At 47.5% G+C, this 19,948-nt stretch overlaps 1 protein-coding gene across 2 annotated transcripts in view; it reads right to left on the reverse strand.

Annotated features, from left to right (window-relative positions):
* Positions 1-19,948, reverse strand: part of LOC144170731 (adhesion G protein-coupled receptor L1-like) — a 35,267-nt gene extending 15,319 nt beyond the window's left edge. Inside the window, exons 1-7 of one of the 2 annotated variants that reach the window (XM_077700707.1) lie at positions 19,594-19,948; positions 17,282-17,387; positions 16,454-16,607; positions 12,839-12,911; positions 12,584-12,650; positions 2,066-2,151; positions 1,854-1,986 (exon numbers count right to left, since the gene is read on the reverse strand). In XM_077700707.1, coding sequence (XP_077556833.1) covers positions 1,854-1,986; positions 2,066-2,151; positions 12,584-12,650; positions 12,839-12,911; positions 16,454-16,607; positions 17,282-17,387; positions 19,594-19,709 — 735 coding nt within the window. In that variant the 5' untranslated portion in view covers positions 19,710-19,948. The remainder of the gene's footprint in view (positions 1-1,853; positions 1,987-2,065; positions 2,152-12,583; positions 12,651-12,838; positions 12,912-16,453; positions 16,608-17,281; positions 17,388-19,593) is intronic. The other variant, XM_077700706.1, reaches the window with a different exon arrangement.

Here is a 19,948-nt window from a genome sequence, read left to right on the forward strand (position 1 = left end):
GTATCTTAAATCTCTGGGGGAACAGGTTAAGCCGTACGTTTGCCACTTTTGTTTGCGGAAACTTCGCGTGGATATATTTCCGAGAAAGCCATCTTCGGCACACATTAAACATCACCAGTTGGTCAAAACTAATTCAGTGCCCTCCATTACGGTGCACCTCATAGCCAGGTTTTGTGTGGAAGCGTTAAGACCCATAATTAATCAATATTTTTACGTTGTCATGATTGAAAAATGCCCGCAAAATTTTACAACCCTTTGGCGCCGTGTTTTCAGCGGGAATTCGCAGAAGCCTAAATTTTGAACGAGCAGCAGTTAAAAACGTTTACCGTTCAAACAATTACAACTTGGCTTAATAGGTTAAAACGAAGGTTACACTAAAGAAAATGATTCTTTTCTTGTTTTTATGAAAAACAATGAAGTAATACGTATAGACTTTTTATTGTTGCTATGTCTTAGTTTCTACTGCTGCGACTCTCCCACCAAACAACTGCAAAGAGCACTTGATCTTGGGGTTGTAAGTTGGAGAGATATAATACACACCAAAAATAAAAATTTAGGTTCACCGAAAAGACAAATGTACTCGAAGGAACCCGAGCCACACTATCCGAAAGTCGGGGGAAAATAATCCAACAATCATTGGTTTTGATAACAACAAACCATATGAGAGAGAGAGAGAGAAAGACTTTATTACGTGATCCTGCGTGGGGAGGGATGAGAGGAAAACCCTCGTAGGGGGTATTCTCCCCCCTCCTGCCTAGTCTAGGCCTCGAGGGGTGTACGTTTGGCCAGTGGCCCAGCTCAAGCTACTAAGCTTCCTCCACCCGCGCCGCCCTCCCCGGCACCCTCGGAGTGCGGGGGGAAGGCGCGACGGCAGCGGAGTTCTCCGTTCGCTCTTGCCGGGCCAGGGCTTCCTCGAGCCGCTGGATGGCTTGTCTCTGGGATTCACAGTCCGACGCTGTAGTCATTGTCACTATGTTCGGCGGTAGATCGGACGGGGTAGCGTTCCCACACGGCGTAACATTGTCATTTAAGGTGTCACTGCACTTGAACACGCGCACTGCACCACTGTTCACCTGCCCGCCACCTGATTTCCCGTGTTCCCACAAGATGTGGGAGAGGGTGGCGGGCGCTCGCGCACACACACTGCACATGTAGTCTTTAAAGCGTCCTGGGCACACATAACGAGCCAGCGCGGGTGTGAATAATTTCTTGTGATTCGTGTGAACTCTTGTGTAACCATTTGTGGTCATCCTCAAAAAAATTAACGAAAATAGGTCTTTTATAGGCCTTCCCATCGCGAACTCTAATCGCATATTTCGCACTGATGCCGCAAGTGGCGCCGCCGTTTTATTTCTCAGGACGCCCAGTAGGGGCTGCTGGGTTTCCTAATGGTGCAAATTTTTTTTTTCTAAATAATCAAAAACATACTGCCGTCAGTCTTGGTGTCAAGCAGAATACACCACAAAATGTGACCTTCATGAAACGTTTGAGAGCGAATGGAGAAGAGTTTGCTCAAGGCAAATATGTAAGAACGCTCAATTAGCGCCGCAATACCGTGCTCTGGCATTTCAATATCTAAGAATTCGCGTTGTTACGGCTGCCCTTACTACGAAGAGGGGAGATAAAGGGACAAGAATAGACTCAGTAACTATCCTGAAGGTATACGGACTATGCAAACATTTCCTGATAATGCTTTTTTAAATTCTAAGTATTTCAAGAATTCAGTGCTTCTCAGCGCAATACGTGTGCTTTGAATACGTGTGTTTTGAAATGTTTGGAATGTAAAAAAAATAATCGCAAGAATATAACAGGTAAATGGTTGCTTTGTCGCTTGTTAGAAAGCGGCTATTTACCTGGAAGGAGTTGAATATGGTGAATATGTAGGCACCCGTCTTGTACAGACTGTTACTTCCTAGCATGAGGAAGCCGAGGAGCCACGTAATGCCCAGTATCGGCAGAAGGATGAACGTCCCCCGAAGCCAGCTCCTTGGGTCAAGAAACGAAAGTAATTACGTAGCTTCTTACAGCCCAACAAGCGAAAAAAAAAACGCACATGCTGACTCACTTCACTTTTTCAGCCGTTGATTTGTCAACCAAGAGCTGGGTTTGGGACATTTTCCACAAAACCAGAAGCAGGGCTCCCAGGTTGAGCTGCAGAAAAGCAGAATGACGAAGTAATCGGGTTCGAAGAATCAGAACCCGCGCTTTGCAAAGAAAACAAAATAAGTGCAAAGATAAACACGATGAACTTAATAATCACCTCCAAATTGGCAAAACTGGAATGATTGTACGCATTTTCGACTGAGACGAAGCCTGCTTCGGCGGATTTGTTTATGAATACACTGTCGAGGCCGTCAGTTATTGGGGGAGATAAATATCAGGGGCACAAGCTAGAACCTATCTATTTATTGCGCGTGTGCATAGCACCGAACGCCCACATAGGTTATACTCCCCATGTCGCTGTGCATTGGAGATATGAAACGCTCAATTTATTTTTAGACATCGAAAGAACGAACAGACGGTACTTAATTGCCTCGGACGCTTCCGAACTTACGACATTGAGGTAAAGGCCGCATGAAATGCTGCTTACTGGTATTTTAATTTTGTTATCAACAAAACAAACGCATTTTAGTGTAATTAGAGAAATCATTAGTTATTAAGTTGCAATTTATGCCGGATAAACAATCCCGATATCTATTCGACGCTTGTCTTTCGGTGGAACCTGCGTGTCGGCACGATAACTCCATCAAATTTTGCGTGGTCGATAGTAGCAGATAAAAGTGTCTTAAAGCGACCCTGTAACACTTTTTCCAGCTTTTTTTTTAAAGCTTAAATTCTTGAAGAACGTAGTCACCCAACACACCCGGTACTTAGATTAGGGGGTCGCAAAGTACCTTAGCCAAAAATTACTGCTCCATGCCCATCAGATAACTTGTAAACTCGCTCAAAAGGTTATTCTCCCTTTCCCGGTCTTGGCAGTCTTCGACGGCTCTAATTACGTCACTAAGGCCATGTAGCGGCTGTTGGCCGGTTTTCCTTCAGTTGCAGCAATAAACGCTTTTCGATAGTAACTCAAAAATAAAGCCACAAAAACAAATTAGAAATGGAAGGCGTATCTGGTGCGACGAGCAAATCACGAAGTGCTGCTCTGTGCTGGCGATAACTATAGCTTTCGCAGTGGTTCCAGACGAGAAGGAAAAAGTCAACGCGCTTATCGAAAGTGTTGCAGAGTCTCTTTAGTAGCAGTGTTGCTTAAGCTTTTAGTTGCACCGTTTATACACACAAAAATACCAAAAAAATGCCGCGCGCACGTGAGCGTGCGTCTCGTTAGGAGCGCCCGGAAACATAGCAAGAAAGTACGTAGTGCAAAATGGTACGAGAAGAAAAACAAGACGACGAACAGAATAGCTCACATCAAGAGAGGTCATGCCGCCCCTTAATAAGGCCGACCCTTAAATCATCTCTTCGTCAGCAATGGTTCGTGCCTTTCATGCTGACGCCGCGTAGCATGTGTGGACACTACTTGTTCATGGCTCCGAGAGAAAATAGGGCCCAGATTTGTCTGCTTTCCAGCAACAACCGCGAGTAGTTGTCGTTACCACGGGTCAGGAGCGGAAACTCATATACCACGGGTCAGGAGCGTAAACTCAGGTCTCACCACCCGACCCCGTCCGCGATGGCCAGAAGCGAGATTTAGACGACGAAGACGATATAGACGACGAAGAAGGAGACAATGACGAGGACAAACGCATTCAAAAGCTCAAGGACCTCTGCGAAAGTCTCTGCAGGACTGACTGGAACACACGACGTTCGATGACATCGAACAGTTCTGTCGTCGCTTTGTTGCGGGGAGCGAGGGTCACTATTTGGAGACTCTCAGAGCCGGAGTCAGTCGTCTCTGCGTCTTGCACAAGCGGCGCCCCGATCAGAAGTGGGCCAACCCATTCAACCACTGGATTGCCTCCGGGCTCGACTCCAGCATGGACGTTCAAGTCATTCTCGATCACAATGCCGTTGGCACGTACGTCGTCAACTATGAACAAGGCCGACTGCGGAATGTCTAACCTGCACAAGGCCGTGGCCAAGATATACGACAGGACGAGGGGGCATGGGTAACACAAAAGTGCTCGAGGCGCTCTCTTTGAACATGCACAAGGGGTTCGAGATGTCGGTCCAGGAAACCGCGCGGTTTCTCCTCCGTCAGGACGTGTTCGAGAAGTGTCGGGAGTCGTTCACATTCCTACGTGCTTTCCCGAGAAGCGAGTTCGAGTCCGCTAGGCGAACAAGGAGCTCGAAGAACTTCCTCACAGGTAATACCACCAGCGCTGCTGTTTCTCAAGCCTTGCACCATTAGTGCAAGCTGCGCCGATTTACGTGGAGCAATATTGACCAGAAAACCCGGTGCTTGCGCTAGGAGATAACAAATTTAATACAGCGATTACCTAATACCGTAAAAGCTCGTTAGTTCCAACTCGGTTAATTCGAATTTCCGGTTAAATCGAACTCACGCCCTGGTCCCGGCACAGCCCTGTATATTTCAATGAGGGAAAACTCCCCATAATTCGAACGCTTTGGTATCCAGACCAGATAATTCGAACTATGATCCCCTGGTTTCCATAGCTGCTGGTAGAAGAAGTCGGCCCAGAGTGATTACAATACGTTGCAAATCCAAACCAAACCAAATTTAGTGGAGATGAAAAACAACGAAACAGAAAAACAACAGTGGCACGCGCTACGATTTTAGAATAGTTTATTTCGCGTCTACAGAGGGTGCCGCGCCACTGGCGCCAGTGCTCCGGCGCATGCCATTATTATTAACGAAACATTATTTAATAAATCACCTGCCCCAAACGTGCAGTAGGGCCTAATTCGCAATGACGAGTCCAGAGGTGGCTTCTTTGTGTTCTGTTCGCGCAGTATGGCGCCATTTCTATTCATTATAGAGACCGCTCGCTAATTCGAACTCCGCTTAATTAGAGCAATTTTATGGTCCCCTTCGAGTTCAAATTAACGAGCTTTTACAGTATCTTGAAATGTTGTCAATGGCGATTCGAAACGGAACCGGGAGAGGATTTAAGTGGCCATAAAGGCAAAGTATACAAGTTTGGTTCATCGCAAACTTAAGAAACTCACCTTCATCGCAAACTAAAAAAAAAATGAGCGAGGTATTAAAGAAAACACGTGAAGCAGTTGTGAATTCCCAGTCACTTCTCTGCGATTTTGTTTATGACGTCATAGGATGTTTGGACGATTGGGGGTCATCAACCAGAGCCGCCACCGAGAAACATGACTGCGCGTTGTTAGCGGGCCACCAGTTCCACTTGATGGTAACACGTGAATGCTCACGTGTAGTTGACCTACACATAACTATGTTTTAGTGCTGGCCCATATTACGTCCCTTTTTCTAATACTACGTCACCATAGCGTGAAATGTTTACGTCTTAAAAATTTCAAGGTGTCTCGGTTTCAAATCACTTTTTGCAACTCGAACACAGCTGAGTAAGTTACAGCTGCTATTTCTTTCAAATTGAAGAGAAATCCTGTTTTGTCCTACTGCCCATTCAAGGATTGTTCAATTATATTTTTACATTTCTGTTTGGAATGCGTATGTATTTTTCTTTTCCTTCTTCGCCACGCACGTGGCCAAGAAGGAAGAGGTGGCACGTCGGAAGCATGAGGTGGGCGGTTCTCGGCGAGTTCTTTGCTGGACGCAAACGCCCAGGAGACTCAACGCCGAACCACCCCTATCTTCAAGCCTTTAAGAATGGCGACAACTTCACAGCGTCGACAACGCCGTTCTCCTTCTTCAACCCGCAAGCTCCCGGCAGAAAGACATGTTATTACTCCACCTTGACCACGCCACCTGCCAGCGCACCGCTCCTGCAATCCGAAGCCATCGACTCCGCACGTGAACCTGAACCTTTGTGAACAAGTCTTCTTCAAAGAATTGCACTGATTAGATTATTTGTATTTTTATTTGTGTGCTTCCTAATTTGTCTTATGAATATATTTGCTCCGTGTCCTCTTCTCATCCAGCCTGGTTTTCCGCCAGTTCTAACATAGCCTCGTTCATCACTAAAATAAACTACTTTACATAGGAGCCTAGAGAATTAAATTACGCTTAGCCTTCGAGTTACCGGTCAAGGATGTTTTTGAAAAAAAAAAGGAATATAAACTGGTACAACATCAAACCACATAGGAATTAAATCCAAGCTGTGGAATGTGTGTGGTACAGGCTCCCGAAAACTGACAAAATAAAAGGCATGTATAATCATGAGCACCGCTACACAATACCGCCACAAATAAAAGGTCCACAGCATCATTTAACCGTCAGTTCTCTTTTTCTTTTAGCTTTTCTATGGTTACATAAATAAAAAAAGTTCCAGCAGCTTCCACTAGTGTTTCAAGGCTTCAGAAACAGCACAGCTGGCGGCCTTACCTCGGAGGAAGTTTTTCGAGCTCCAGGTAGGTCTTGCGAACTCCAAATCGCTTCCAGTGGATGGTGGTGGTGAAAAACATTTATTAGGTCTGTGTACAAGTGAGAGATAGGGGCTGCCTTAAGGGCCAACCCTGTACGAACTCTAGGAGGAGTCCCTAGTCCGGGACCTTTGTGGCTTCCGCGGCGGCACGCGCCCTGACCACGAGGGCTCTTTGACCCTCCAGGGTCGAGCAGCCGAGCAGGGCAGCCTCCCAGCTCTCACGGGTAGTGGGGAAGGTGACGGGATTGGGGGGACCACCGGGTTATATGGGCATGCCCACACCATGTGGAAAGTATCCGCAAATGAATGATCACAGTGTGGGAATTCCCCGGAGAAGGCCGGATTTAAATGCTTAATTATCGCCGGGCACAATACCGTGTTAGTGTGTAGGCGTAAGAGATAGCGCTCGTCAGCCTTAGCTAGGCCCTGCGCCGGAGGCGGAGATCGGAGCCTGTTCGATTTGTACATTGCTGTGATGGAGGGCGAGGAGGGTCCCGGGAATAAAGCGCGCAGGCTGAGACATCGGCCGCCTCGTTACCACCTAGTCCTGCGTGAGCTGGAGTCCAGATAACGGAACGTGTATTTGGGCGGTCCATATAATAAGAGCCCTTGGGGATTTGAGCAGTGCGAATGGTGATGCGACCTTTCGTAAGATTTTGGCACGCACTCCACGAATCGGTAATAATGATTCGAGATGCGGGCTCCGCTGCGGCGAGAGCTATGGTGACTTCCTCCGCGTGTGTAATGTCCGCGGCTCGAAAAGTGAGCCCTTGAACAGGCACGTTTTGATGGACTACGGCTGTCATGTACCACCCCCCGTGGTGAGGGCCAGACGCGTCCGTGTAGAATACTCCAAGCCGGGACCCATAGCGTCCTTGCAAGGCTGTAACCCGCGCAGTTCGCCTGCCTTTGCGAGTCCCCCTAGACATGTTTTGGTGCAGAGGCTGGATATCCAACGCACCACGCCAGTCCTCTGGGATCATGGTCCGCTCTTCTGCCTGATAGGTGTAGGAGATATGAAGGCGTTGTAAGAGGCATCTCCGAGCGTGCGACTCGGTAAGCCGCAGGTACTGGTTATGGAGATGGGCCTCTTTGAGTTCCCCGTACGTGTTGGTCATGCCCAAATCTGCAAGACGCTGATTAGACGTCGAAATCGGGACGTAGAGGGCGCGCTTGTACATTTTGCGGAGAATGACTTCGAGCGGGTGCACATCACATTTGCACAAACGTAGGTAGGGTGTCGAATAGAGGATCCGACTGGTCACGAAAGCGTTGGCGAGACGAAAAGCATCGCGGCTTCTGACACCCCCCCCCCCCCCCCCCCCGCTTGTTCGATACCCGAAGGACAATGCGGCCCACTTGATCCCCGACCATACCTAACTTGCGCAGGGTTGTCTCGACTTTCCTGCTCTTGTGTATGAACAGCCCCTTGTGTATGAACAGGCGCGCCTCAAGCGGGCCGAGGTGAGCGGCGGTTTCCCTGTGTTCGGAGGGGGAACTATCCATCGCCTCCGGCGCCTGCCCGAAGGGTGTCGAATTAGGTGAGGACGAGCGGTTCGCAAGCGCCCCCACCGTCTGCGTTAACGAGGCAACTTGGGCCTGTAACCTGCAGAATTCAATTTGTTCCTGTGTGGGACTGGAAGGGGTTGGCGGTTTGGGTTTGGGGATCACGTAGGGTGTGGGCGAAGAGGCTGCCCCGCCCGAGCCGCTCACCTGGGATCCTGGCCGGACGCGAGCGGCCCACGATGAATCTCCCTGGGCAGCGGGCTTGAGTTCAGGTGATGGCTGGTTCGGTTTGGATGGGGTGGGAGAAGCCTGCCCATGCGTTAGGCTTCTTGGCCGGAGGTCCGACCAGAGTTGGGCCTCGCCGGGAAGGCCCGATAGCCACCGATCCATGGCGTGGGGGCGGGTCAGGATTGGTGGCAGGGGGCCGAGCCACCTGCGGCGATTCCCGCGAGCCCGACTTCCACGGCTTGCGTGGGCGTTGACGTTTTCGCTTCTTGCGGTCGGCTTGACCTTCCGATGGAAGAGTGGATGGCTTGGGTGGGGGCACCCTGTAGCGCTCCTTACAGCGCCGGTCACCGGTGACGTGGGAACCAGCACACAGAGCACACCTGGGCGTACACTCATATGGGGCACGGGCGCCTTCCTTGAGCGGCACCGTCTTTCCGCAGATGCCGCAAAGGTCTGGTTCGGGGCCGGGACAGGCGTCGGGTCGATACCCAACGGAGCCGCACCGACCGCGGGCTGTAACAGTTTTTTTTGTACGGCTGCACCGGGGTCAGTAGGGCGTCGTAGGAGACGTAACTGGGCTTCACCTTGCCGGAGAAGGTGAGGCGCACCTTATTAGAGGTGCCCAGTCGCCGGACGTGTAAAATCTCGCCTTCAGGCGAGTGAAGGCTCTCACGCAGTGCGGCTACGGTGTCGGAGCTGCGCACCGTCACCACTCCATAAAGGCCCAACCACATGCACGCGTAAAATCGACGTACTCGCGCAACGACGTACGCCTGCGGCGACATACGCCGCTGCCTTTACGCCGACCGACAACGTCGGAGAGGGCTAGAAAGCTCATATTGCCGCAACGCGCGCGTAAACCCATAGAGTTAATACGTAAACCAATGCGCCGCGCAGTGTGGCTTGACTACTCTGTACTCAGCTTTGTGGCGACCAGTTCAACTTCATTTTAACTGAAATGAAACCAATAATGGCTATTCTCACAAAAGTACGTATATTTAATGCAGAAACAACTAAAAGAGTTCTTGGGACATTAAAAAACGTTAAGAATTAGTATGCATACTTGGCAGGCACAAAACCCTCTGCTACATTTGGCGTAAACTGCCTTGCTCCTATAATTGCTCGGAGTCAGTCGTATTAACTCTATGGTTGCTCGTTGCTTCGCGTGTTTTGTCCGGTTGTTTGGTCTCCGTATTTTACAAATTACTTCGTTTTATTGCATAATTAATAGTGAAGTTAGCTTATTTATCAGTTCGCTGACTTTTTATGCGACCTGACCGCCCATAACATCACCGCCAGAGGGCTGCGTCAACACCGTGCGCCCGAAAGTTTGGGTTGATGTCTGGCGGGCTCTGACTTGGGCATAACAAGCGCGTAGCAATGCATTCGGCGTACGCCGGAGTACGCCGGTTCCTTACGCGGTTACGCTGGTTTGCATCGTTGCGCGAGTACGTCGGTTTTACGGGTGCATCTGGTTGGGCCTTAACAGGAGTTTTGAGTGTTCGCGCGCAAGTGCCCGAACAGGGGCACCGGTACGGCGGGTGAGGGAACCGCAAACTCGCCGATAAGTTTGTCCGCTATGTGCGGGTGCGAGGTGTAGACTAAGATGAGATTTTGTTCCCGCACCATCACAACAGTGACTATCCGTGTCGCGGAAGCTCCGAGGTGGGCGATGATCGCGCGACCGGCCCCGTTCTCGGGGAAAGCGTCGGCGAGGGACAGCTGAGTCCGGGGTTTGAGCACAACGACGAAGTCCGTTGCTTTCGGCTTCGGCAGGGGTTGAGGATGCCACAAAGACCTCTTGGGTCCCCGCTGCGGGCCCGCGGAGCGCGTCGCTGGCGGCGAATTGTTGAAGAGCAGGCGCCAGCTTCCGCGTCGGCAGCTGCGGCCAGGGACGCCGCGTCGGTGGAGGCCGCCCTGAGTGCGTTGCTCGCCTGCTCTCGACGAGCGACCGCGGCAGTACGCGCGGCGCTCTTGAATGATTGGGCCGACTCCGGTGGGCTGTCCGAAGTCGGGACAGAGGTCCAAACCCTGCTGTAAGGATCATATCCAGTTTGGGTGTCCGCCATTGCTGCGGCTGCGGTGCGGGGCCGGCCGTCCTTTCTACCGGGAGGCACCATTGCCGTTAGGCCTAGAGACGCCTCCGGCGTGGTCGAGACTTAAATCGCCCGTAAGAAAAGTTGGAGGGGCCCACCTGCCGAAATGTGGTATCCAGATGAACCGGATCACCTTCCGGTGACGGTGGTGAGATTTTCTCGGAGGTTCAAAGAAGTACTCTGGTGTTCCGAACGAAAATGGTCGGAGCCGGTGAGCTGAACATCCGATACGCTCGCGCGCTCGCAGCGCCCCCCTCCAGGGGAAGCACGTGGGAGGGTAAACGGCTCCCCGACTCTTCTCGGACATGTCCTGACGAAGGACAAGCCACGCGGCTTCCTGGGCCGACATTTTGTCCGCCTTGAGCACGTTCAAAGCGAGCGGATTGCGCACTTCGGGGTAACCTATGTCCCCGTGCTCCTCCAACATCTCGGCCGTGGCGTTGTGAAGGTTAGACATTCCGCAGTCGGCCTTGTTCACGTAGTCGACGACGTACGTGCCAACGGCATTGTAATCGAGAATGACTTGAATGTCCATGCTGGAGTCGAGCCCGGAGGCAATCCAGTGGTTGAATGGGTTGGCCCACTTCTGATCGGGGTGCCGCTTGTGCGCAGAGACGACTGACTCCGGCTCTGAGAGCCGCCAAATAGTGACCCTCGCTCCGCGCAACAAAGCGACGCCAGAACGGTTCGATGTCATCGAACGTCGTGTGTTCCAGTCAGTCATGCAGAGACTTTCGCAGAGGTCCTTGAGCTTTTGAATGCGCTTGCCCTCGTCATTGTCTCCTTCTTCATCGTCTACATCGTCTCCGTCGTCTAAATCTCGCTTGTGGCCATCGCGAACGGGATCGCGTGGTGAGACCTTAATTTACGCTCCTGAGTCTGGTATATCTGAGGAAACAACTACTCGCGGTTGTTACTGTAAAGCAGACAAATAGGGGCCCTATTTTCTCTCGGAGCCATGAATAAGTAGTGTCGACACATGCTACGCGGCGTCAGCATGAAAGACACGAACCATTGCAGACGAAGAGATGATTTACTAGGCGGTCATAATAGCACGAGCAGTCGGGGTATGTGGTATGCTGTCCGTCACCGTCTTTTACGTCGGGTTAATATGGCGCAGTGAGCCGGTGCTGGCTTCTTCCTTCATGTAGCATTTTGTGCTCGGCATTGTTTTGGTATTTTTTCCAGGCGCTCCTGACAAGACGCACGCTCACGTACGCTCGGCATTTTCTAGGTACTCTTCTGTGTATAGAATAAGCACTACTTAAGTACAATGGTGAATAGTAGTCCCTAAATGCGTTATTAGTCCACACCTGCTTAAATTGCACCCTCGATCAAACGCAAGACCCTAGCTTTTTTCTTTACGTCAAATGTAACTCAGTAATCCCTCGTTAACTCGAACTCAGATATCTAGAAATATTGTTTGTCGAATCTTCTTTTCGCCGTGCACTTACCTCCCATAGGCGCCGTGTATTTGCCCCTTTTATCTCGCAACGTTTTTTTTCGGGCCACCGCGGATATCTCGAAATGTTGACAGAGACGACACAATGGAAATTCCGCCACAGTCAGCTGATAAGGTTCGTATGCTTACCTCCCACTATGGACCGAACGCGGTCATGAGCGGCAAATTTATGCGGAGATCGCGTTGTACGAGGCCGATGTTTCCGTTTCCGGAATGCTCTTCGACGCCTACATCGTTGAGATAGTTCTGAAGGGTGCAGCTGATCATGCGGATGACGAGGAGGTTCCAGAGGTGCATACAACGGCAGAAACAAGAAACATGCTGCACCTGGAACAAGTTAGAATTTAGCGGTGGCGGCCAACAACTGATGTGTGGCCTTGAGTATGTCGAGAATGCTTTTCTGGGACTAGATTCGGACGCGAAAGAGGCGAGCATCACGCACTCCTTTCTTCCGAACAAATAAAACTGTGTTTTCCCTGCGAATTATTTTGCACTGATTGCGAAAGCTCCGCTGTGCAGTGGAGCTTTTGCTACCAGCAGTAGCTCTTATTTCGGTGACCTGGCCACACATTTTCGGCATTTCACTTAACTCGAAACTCCGCTTTTCTGGAAATTTTCAGCTGATTTTACTACTTCTAGTTAACGAGGGATTACGGTATTTGGTTGGCGGGATAGATGTAAAAAAAGATTTAACTAAACCAGCGCTACTCTTGATTTCTCCTTATCAAGTGTAGAGACAAAGAAGCGATTGAAGAGGTGCACCTCGCATAATAGCACTGTTGAGATTTCTTTTCCAACGTCGGTATACTCACGAAGATGACAGCTGCTACTGGGCCGATAAAGCTGTACCGCATGCCCTTTTCCTCTGGAAGCCAGCAGCTACGGAAGAAACAATACGAGAAGGCTGAGTGAGCGAGCGAAACCTGTAGTGAAGCGGGTGAAAATAACAGAGATTCGAAGGAAAATTTTTCTCTCTTTCGAAAGCGTCGAGGAGCCGCCATTAAGCTTTTTTTTTTTGCGTAACAGGCACTCAGCAGATACAATTTAATAATCGCTAATAAACTTACTATGCTCCGGATTTTGGGCTGTAGGAGTGGTACTGGGAACCAAGAGTGATGCTGGCTATCATAAGGGGAATGCCTAGGCAGAACAAGTGGAGGGTGATTAATTAACTGCAACGATGCAATGCATTGATAGAACTTGCGAAAACAGATACCAACGGACACCTGTCCGGAAATGGACTTTAATGTGGTCCGTCACGAACATGATGAGCAAAAAAGAATCAATTGTAGCACGATAAACACGTAAGGTGCAAGTCTCATTAGAACATGTTTTGTAGTGGCTGACCGCTAATGTGAACCGTTCCGCTCATGGGAGAGGTACATTACCATACGACATACAGCACGGTCCCAAAAAGTGCCCAACCGAACTGAGCGCAGCGTTTTTTATGGTCATCACTTTAACCAGTTGCGATGAAGTGCCCATTTTTACAAGGCATAATTCATGATGGGACTCATGCTTGTAAAGCTGTTACGAAGCTGTCACTAGCATCAATACCTTTATCTGTAAAGCTGCCATCGTTCTTCCTGTGCGCCCAACCTCCGTCAAAAAATAATAAAAACCTGCAGAAATTCAGAGAATTCTCTACTGATCCGCAGCATCCTTATGCCGCTTAAGTGTGAATTCTTTACAGCCAAATATTGGTATGATTATCAAAAGATGTGGAATTATTTTATTCGTTTTTTTTATTTTCGTTTCTTTTATCCAATGATGTATATTTATACCATCATAGGGAATAAATGCCGTTACTTCGCTAACTATGTTTCCTTTTCCCAAGATACAAGGCGTACTGCAGAGTTCCTTTGTTTACGCTATTTTTATTCGTATTTTCAATGTTCTTTTGCGGACTTTCTTTTGTTTGCCTTCTGTTTTATCGGGATATGCATAAGATGCATAATTTTGATTTTCTCAAATCGTTTTCGTGAAAGTTTTTCCGATTTTCTCTATTTTTTTTTAAATTCCGTCCAACCATTCTCCATCTATTTGATTGATTGATTGACTGATTGATTAATTGTTTTATTGTGAGGTATTTCCCGCCGATGCTACACAGGCGATTAGGCGCACTGTAGTGTAGGGCTCCAGATTAATTTTTACCTCCAGGACATTTTTAACGTGCGCCGAAACATCGACTACAGGGGATTTTTCGGTTTTCGACTCCGCCAGAAAATGCACGAATTTCCATCTGCGCTATTTTAACGATTACAGGTGTCACTTCGCCAAATCTGCACTTCTGTGGAAATTCATAGTGTTGGATGGTTCGCCATTTCGGTATTTTTATTAGTATTTTGAGCATCTTATTGCAGACTAGTGTGCTGATTCTTTGGTTTTAGGGGGAGATGCATATGATGCGTATTTTTGTTTTTGTCAGATAATTTTTGTGAAAAGGTTGTTGGTATATATACTTGTTTTTTAACATTCTGTTCGACCAATTACCTCTATATACGTTATATAGCGATTTCAGGCATTACTTCCGCCAAATTCGCATTTTTTGAAACTGCGGGGTGTTACACGGTTCCCATTTTTGCTATTTTTTTGCGTATTTCGAACGTGCTTTTGCGGACTATTTTTGTTGATTCTTTGGTTTTGGGGGAGATGTATAAGGTGCGTATTTCTGATTTTGTCAGAATATCTCTGTGAAAATTTTGTTCTATCTTCTTTTCTTATTTTGTTATTTATCAAAATTCTCTCCGACCGATTATCTGCGTTTACGTTATCATAAATATTACATGTGTTACTTCCGCCAAAGCTCCATTTTAGGGCCTTACACGGTTCGCCATTTTTGCTATTCACTCTTAAAAAAAAGGTCGGAGCATTCACTAATAGATTACTAACAAGTTACTTGTCCCAGTATACACTAGGTACTTAGTAACTGGAGGTAGTAAATGCGGCCCTAGTCAGGGTTACTAACCGAAGCAGGCAGTAAGCACCACTACCCCAACTAGTAAAGTCCCAGCGATAGCACTCTTCTGAGCTACATGCGTTTACTAACTGGCCATGCACAACCTAGTCATAAGCACAACCTAAATCTAGTGCTACCACTTCCTACACTCAGTTAATTTACTAACCATGCAGTTGTTAGTGCCAGGGCCTACGTACAAAACCGCGGGGTAGTAAGGTTCGTAAGGAGTTAGTATATACGGCCGTTACTACCTTTTTACGACCTTTTTTATTAAGAGTGTTGGTAGTCGTACTTTGAACGTGTTTCTTCGGAAATATTTTTAGTCTTGTTTTGGGGGAAGATATATAAGGCGCACATTTTTGGTTTTGCCAAATCATTTTTGCGAATTTTTTTTTAATTTCTCGTATTCCTTGGTTTTTCAAAATTATGTGCGACAAATTATCTCCAGTATAGCAATTAAAGCTGTTACTTCCGCCAAATCTGCATTTTTGTGACAAATCAGGGCATTATACGGTCCACGCGGTGGGGAGGTAGGGGGCGGTACTCGCAGGGAATTCTACGTATTAATATTTTAGCCACTCCTCTGGTTCCTAGGATACCTCGAAAATAAAGAACACTTGTTACATGCCTCGGCAAGACGTCTTTGAATCAAAGAAACTGCAGTAGCATTCTATAGTAATGCCAGCACGTATTTGGTCAACACGAACAATAAGAAGCATCCATACTACGTTAAATACACAGCAACACATTACTTCGTTGTTGGTCATTTAATAAAAAGGAATTTATGTTTTAATGCATTCAATTGCATTTCAGCACTTTTCTTACACAGTAATCTGAGAATTGTTGATTTTATTCCCCGATTCATATTTCGTGTTTTCTTCCTCGACGTTACAGAGGACGGAAACCATACCTTCAAAGTGTAAAATATTTAGTTTGGCTCTCATGACCCATAGGTGCGCTGAAGAGAAATAATCAAGCAATGCCAAATAAGGTTAGGTGTTTGTACACTTTTAATAGCGCTTGACATCTTATCACGGTTGTTTGTCATTGATGTTGTGCTTGAGTCTAATCTACAGATATAAATATTGCATGTTCTTGAAATAGGCGAAGTCATGTATTTCTAAATACTGAATGGTATTAGAATCTCTCTAGTTTAGTTGTAGTAGGTAATATCTCTAAAGATCCACACGATCAACAGTGACGGAAACATGTAGACCACGCAGAATTTTCTTCCGGTTTTATTTGAAGTCATTCACTTTTAAAGTTTGTATTCACGTACCAACGGTAAGACCTAAAACACAACTTTTACTGGTTAACTATCCGTCTCAGAGGACACTGTGCAGGGTTAAGCGTAAATAGTCAAAAGAGTAATACCAATTGTTCCAGTCAAGTATCGCATATCCTAGGGAATCCAAGGGAGATGCCTTTTTGGGGAGAAAACTAACCTCTAGAATTGTAATGTTTGTTTCCAGAACTGCAATATAGCCGCGCTGTTGAGTAAAAGAAACTCATGGTAAGCTCCTTGCTTTGCCTTTACGCTGTGTGCCCTATAATGGGGCATTTGCGACTTATGACTGCGGTCTGCTATAACTCTCTATTTTCTCCAATGGTCTGGTGGAGCAATACCTTACAAGAGGCATACCAAAGAAAAGAAAAAAGGCTCTGCTACATCTGTTTGAATGAGAACATCTTCGTTGAGAATTCGAACTGTTTAGGTGCTCACCGTATCCAGCCAAATAATACCGCTCGTAGTACGACCGCCTCTGGTTGAAGACCTTCCATAGAAGTACGATAATGTGGCATCCTTCGAGGGCCATCCAGCCAAACGCCGAGAGGAAAAGAAAGTGTAGAGAGAAGGCCATGATGGTGCAGCGAACCTATTGAAAACGGCATGCCGAACATTGAAACCATTATAGAACTAAATTCGGCCGATTGGTGTGCCGTCGTATATTCACTTCGCTGAGCGTCACGCATAGGAACTATCCAATAGGTAGAGTGCGTTTAAAATCATTGTGGAGCCCTAACTGTGATTAGAAAAGATTTCGCTGGAGGGTAGTCAATTCAGGGACCGTGATGGTAGTTGAAGACAAAGTCGACGAAGTGCTACCTAATTATTCCTGTACCATTACTACGGGGCAGTGTCGGGTCAGTGTCGGGCCAAAGGGGTCAGTGTCGGGCCAAAAGGACGCTGTTTGCGGCGACCTCCATCACGGTTTTTTAGTAATATTGAGCTCTTAAAACCCATTCCTGCTTTAAAATCAGTTAAGGAACGGAAAACAAGCTCACACACTGCCACACAAGGGTGCACGAGCACTACCCTGTGAGCAATCAAAGCAAGTGAGTAACTCTATTTAACACCAATCTTAACAAGAATTGCATAGGTATAAAAACGGCACCACAGGTATACCCATGAGCAGTGGTCATAGTTTAGACATTGCGATTAATGTGTTCCTAATGTCAACATGCGGCGAAACATTGATACCCCTTAATATAATATCCCACGACTCCTTAGATGCAATTGGTGCAAATCAGAAGAGCAGTGCGCACTTACTTCATTATCATCGTTCTTTTTCATCCCGACCAAAAGAAGTATTTCAGCGATGAGGAGGGACAGGCACAGATTTCTGTGAATGGTGTTACTGATGCCCCTTAAGCGCCTGCAGTGGGGTAAAGAGAGCAGTGCAGCCGGAATTGTGGGTTCTTTTTTTATTTTTGCCGCAAAAGCCTTCAATACTCTGTGAATGAAAGATCAAATTTTAGTATAGGACACAAGCACCGAAATGCGTCCAGCATGTGGATGGTTAGAGCACGCGGGGAACGGAACGCCCATGCTTCGAGCGGAGCTGCTGAGGGCATCCCAGCGGTCAGACGCGACTGCGTCTTCCTCCCCACTCTGTCACTGGGACAACCGCCACGAAACCGCTGCGCGCATGCGAAGAACGACGAGTGGACCCATCACGGATCCCCACTCTGCCTTACGACATGGATCGCGCAGCGAGTGTTTCGTGGTGCAGGCAGCTCTAGCTGTTAGTAAATAGTGCAGCTAGTCGTGCTAACTGCGGCGGTTTTGATTGCGATAGCTTTATCGGGGTAATTTCTCGATTTTCCCTGCGTATTCGCTGTCGGTTATCAGCCGCGCTCACCGAGCGTCCACGGACGTACGTCATCGCTACAAACAGAAAACCACGAGCAAGGCAGCCAGATACAAAGGCTCACCTGAAAAGGCCTGCGCCGTGCATTTTGTTAAACACCCCGTCGGGTGTCATACACTCCGAAGAGAAGCTAGCCAGCCCTGCCCCCAACTTACGCCATCACACCAAAGCGCCTCCCCCAGCGGAACGGATGGCGGCACCAACACTGTGGAGCTTAACTAAAAATAAAGATGCGAAAGATTAACGCCAGGCTGTCAAAACCCAATGAATGTCTAGATCATGACAAGAAACGAACTAAAATGCCTCAATAATTAATAAAACGGTTTATGTAGCGTTTAATTGAAAGAATATTTAGAATAATTTTTAAATTTTTTGCGCTACTCTCGACGCCGCAAACTGCCCGGCAACAATGGATCTCGCCACGCAAGCAAGTTAAATCATAAACCGAAAAATATGCCGGGATGTCATCGCAGAGAACGGTCACGTACAAATCTTTCGCATTGCTCTAAAAAGAAACGACAGAGCTTATCTCATAATCGGTAAAATACAGGAAATCATTAACCACTTGGGTCACATTGTTAAGCGCCTAACAAGGAGAAAAGAAGCAATGTGAGCAGACGAAACGGCAACACCTAAGGAGGAACTCATCATGAACCGGATATTGCACAGCCTGCCTTGCCAAAAACTTACCTACACTCAAGAAAACTTAATAAAGGGCATTATCAGGGCAACTTACAAGGCGGCCCTAAGACTTCTCATTTTCATGGTCACAGAAAAGGTCCTTATAATGCGTCTTTATAATACCTTTCATGAAATCACACGCAACTTTACTAGCACACAGCGAAAGCTCCAAGGAAAAAAATCGGGATGGGCCTTAGATATAATCAAGACATTCAGGAAGAAATATTTTTAGAGCCTAAGTGTACACTGATTTTCTCCTCTAGGCAGCCCAACCGCGTGGAGGAGCACAGTCTGAGTAATCAATTCATTACAATGAAATGCCGACTCAGCACATTTGGCTGTACGAATTGGCTTTAAAGTTGCGCGCTTGAGGACCGCGATGTTACGTAAGGCTAGTCAGTAATAGGCTCTAACTGCACGCGGCAGTTTAACCACATGGCTTCAAGCAATTTGAGGTAAATGTGTAGGCCCTCGCTTTAGGCGATGTGTATTAGAATAACAGACGTAACCACTATGTATCCACGGTTGATTGTTGGTTTTATGTTCTACGAACTAACGTGGTTTCAGTGCGCATCTTTTCATATTATATGCCCTTTATTTAAACTCGTTGGCCCTTTTATAGTTCCCGCTTACTGGCATTACGATTGCGTAGGACATTAAAAACACGTCGGAATAAATTCCTGCACCTTCTCCAATTCCTTGGACACAATTATTCTCTCGGTGGTGAGGGGTATTTTTAGATACCCTAACGTTGCGGGGAGCCATATGGCCTGTCCCGAGATTAAGCCGCACATAAAATAGTGCGAGCAGTCGGTGTGAAAACAACACGTCTCTCACCTGGTCCTGCTTTGTGATTTAGGCAGATGCATCGCGCAGAGCACCTATCTCGTCTTTTTCAAACAAACAGGCTGACACCCGAGCAAACAAACAAAAATGTATCTTAAAAAAACAAACTACAAGTCAGGGGGCAACACATTAAAACAGCTGACGATTTTATATCACAAAATATGACTAAGAGTCAATGGCTCACCTGCATGCCGTGAAGACTACTACGCAGGCAATCAGGCAGACGATTGAGATGCCGCATCCTATCTGTGTGATGCGCACAAGTACTTCGACCTCGCCATTCGGATCGGTAGGACTCATCAGGATGGCAAATATAGTGAGGTGATTGCAAGAGCAGACGACAGTTCCATCGGTCACCTCTCCAGCTGTACAGCCCTCTGCGCTCCATTCGCTGAAGTTGTTCTCGCTGCAGACGATTTGCAAGCATAGTGCACCTCAATCATCATCATCACAATAATCGTCAATATCCACACCGCAATGGGTATTATTAAATCAATATTCAACGCCCAATTCTACTGTTATATATTCAAAAGCTACTG

Source organism: Haemaphysalis longicornis, unplaced genomic scaffold, assembly GCF_048455015.1.
Source record: "Haemaphysalis longicornis isolate Haplotype H1 unplaced genomic scaffold, Haemaphysalis longicornis Haplotype H1 scaffold_2, whole genome shotgun sequence".
Classification (NCBI taxonomy): Eukaryota; Metazoa; Arthropoda; class Arachnida; order Ixodida; family Ixodidae; genus Haemaphysalis; species Haemaphysalis longicornis.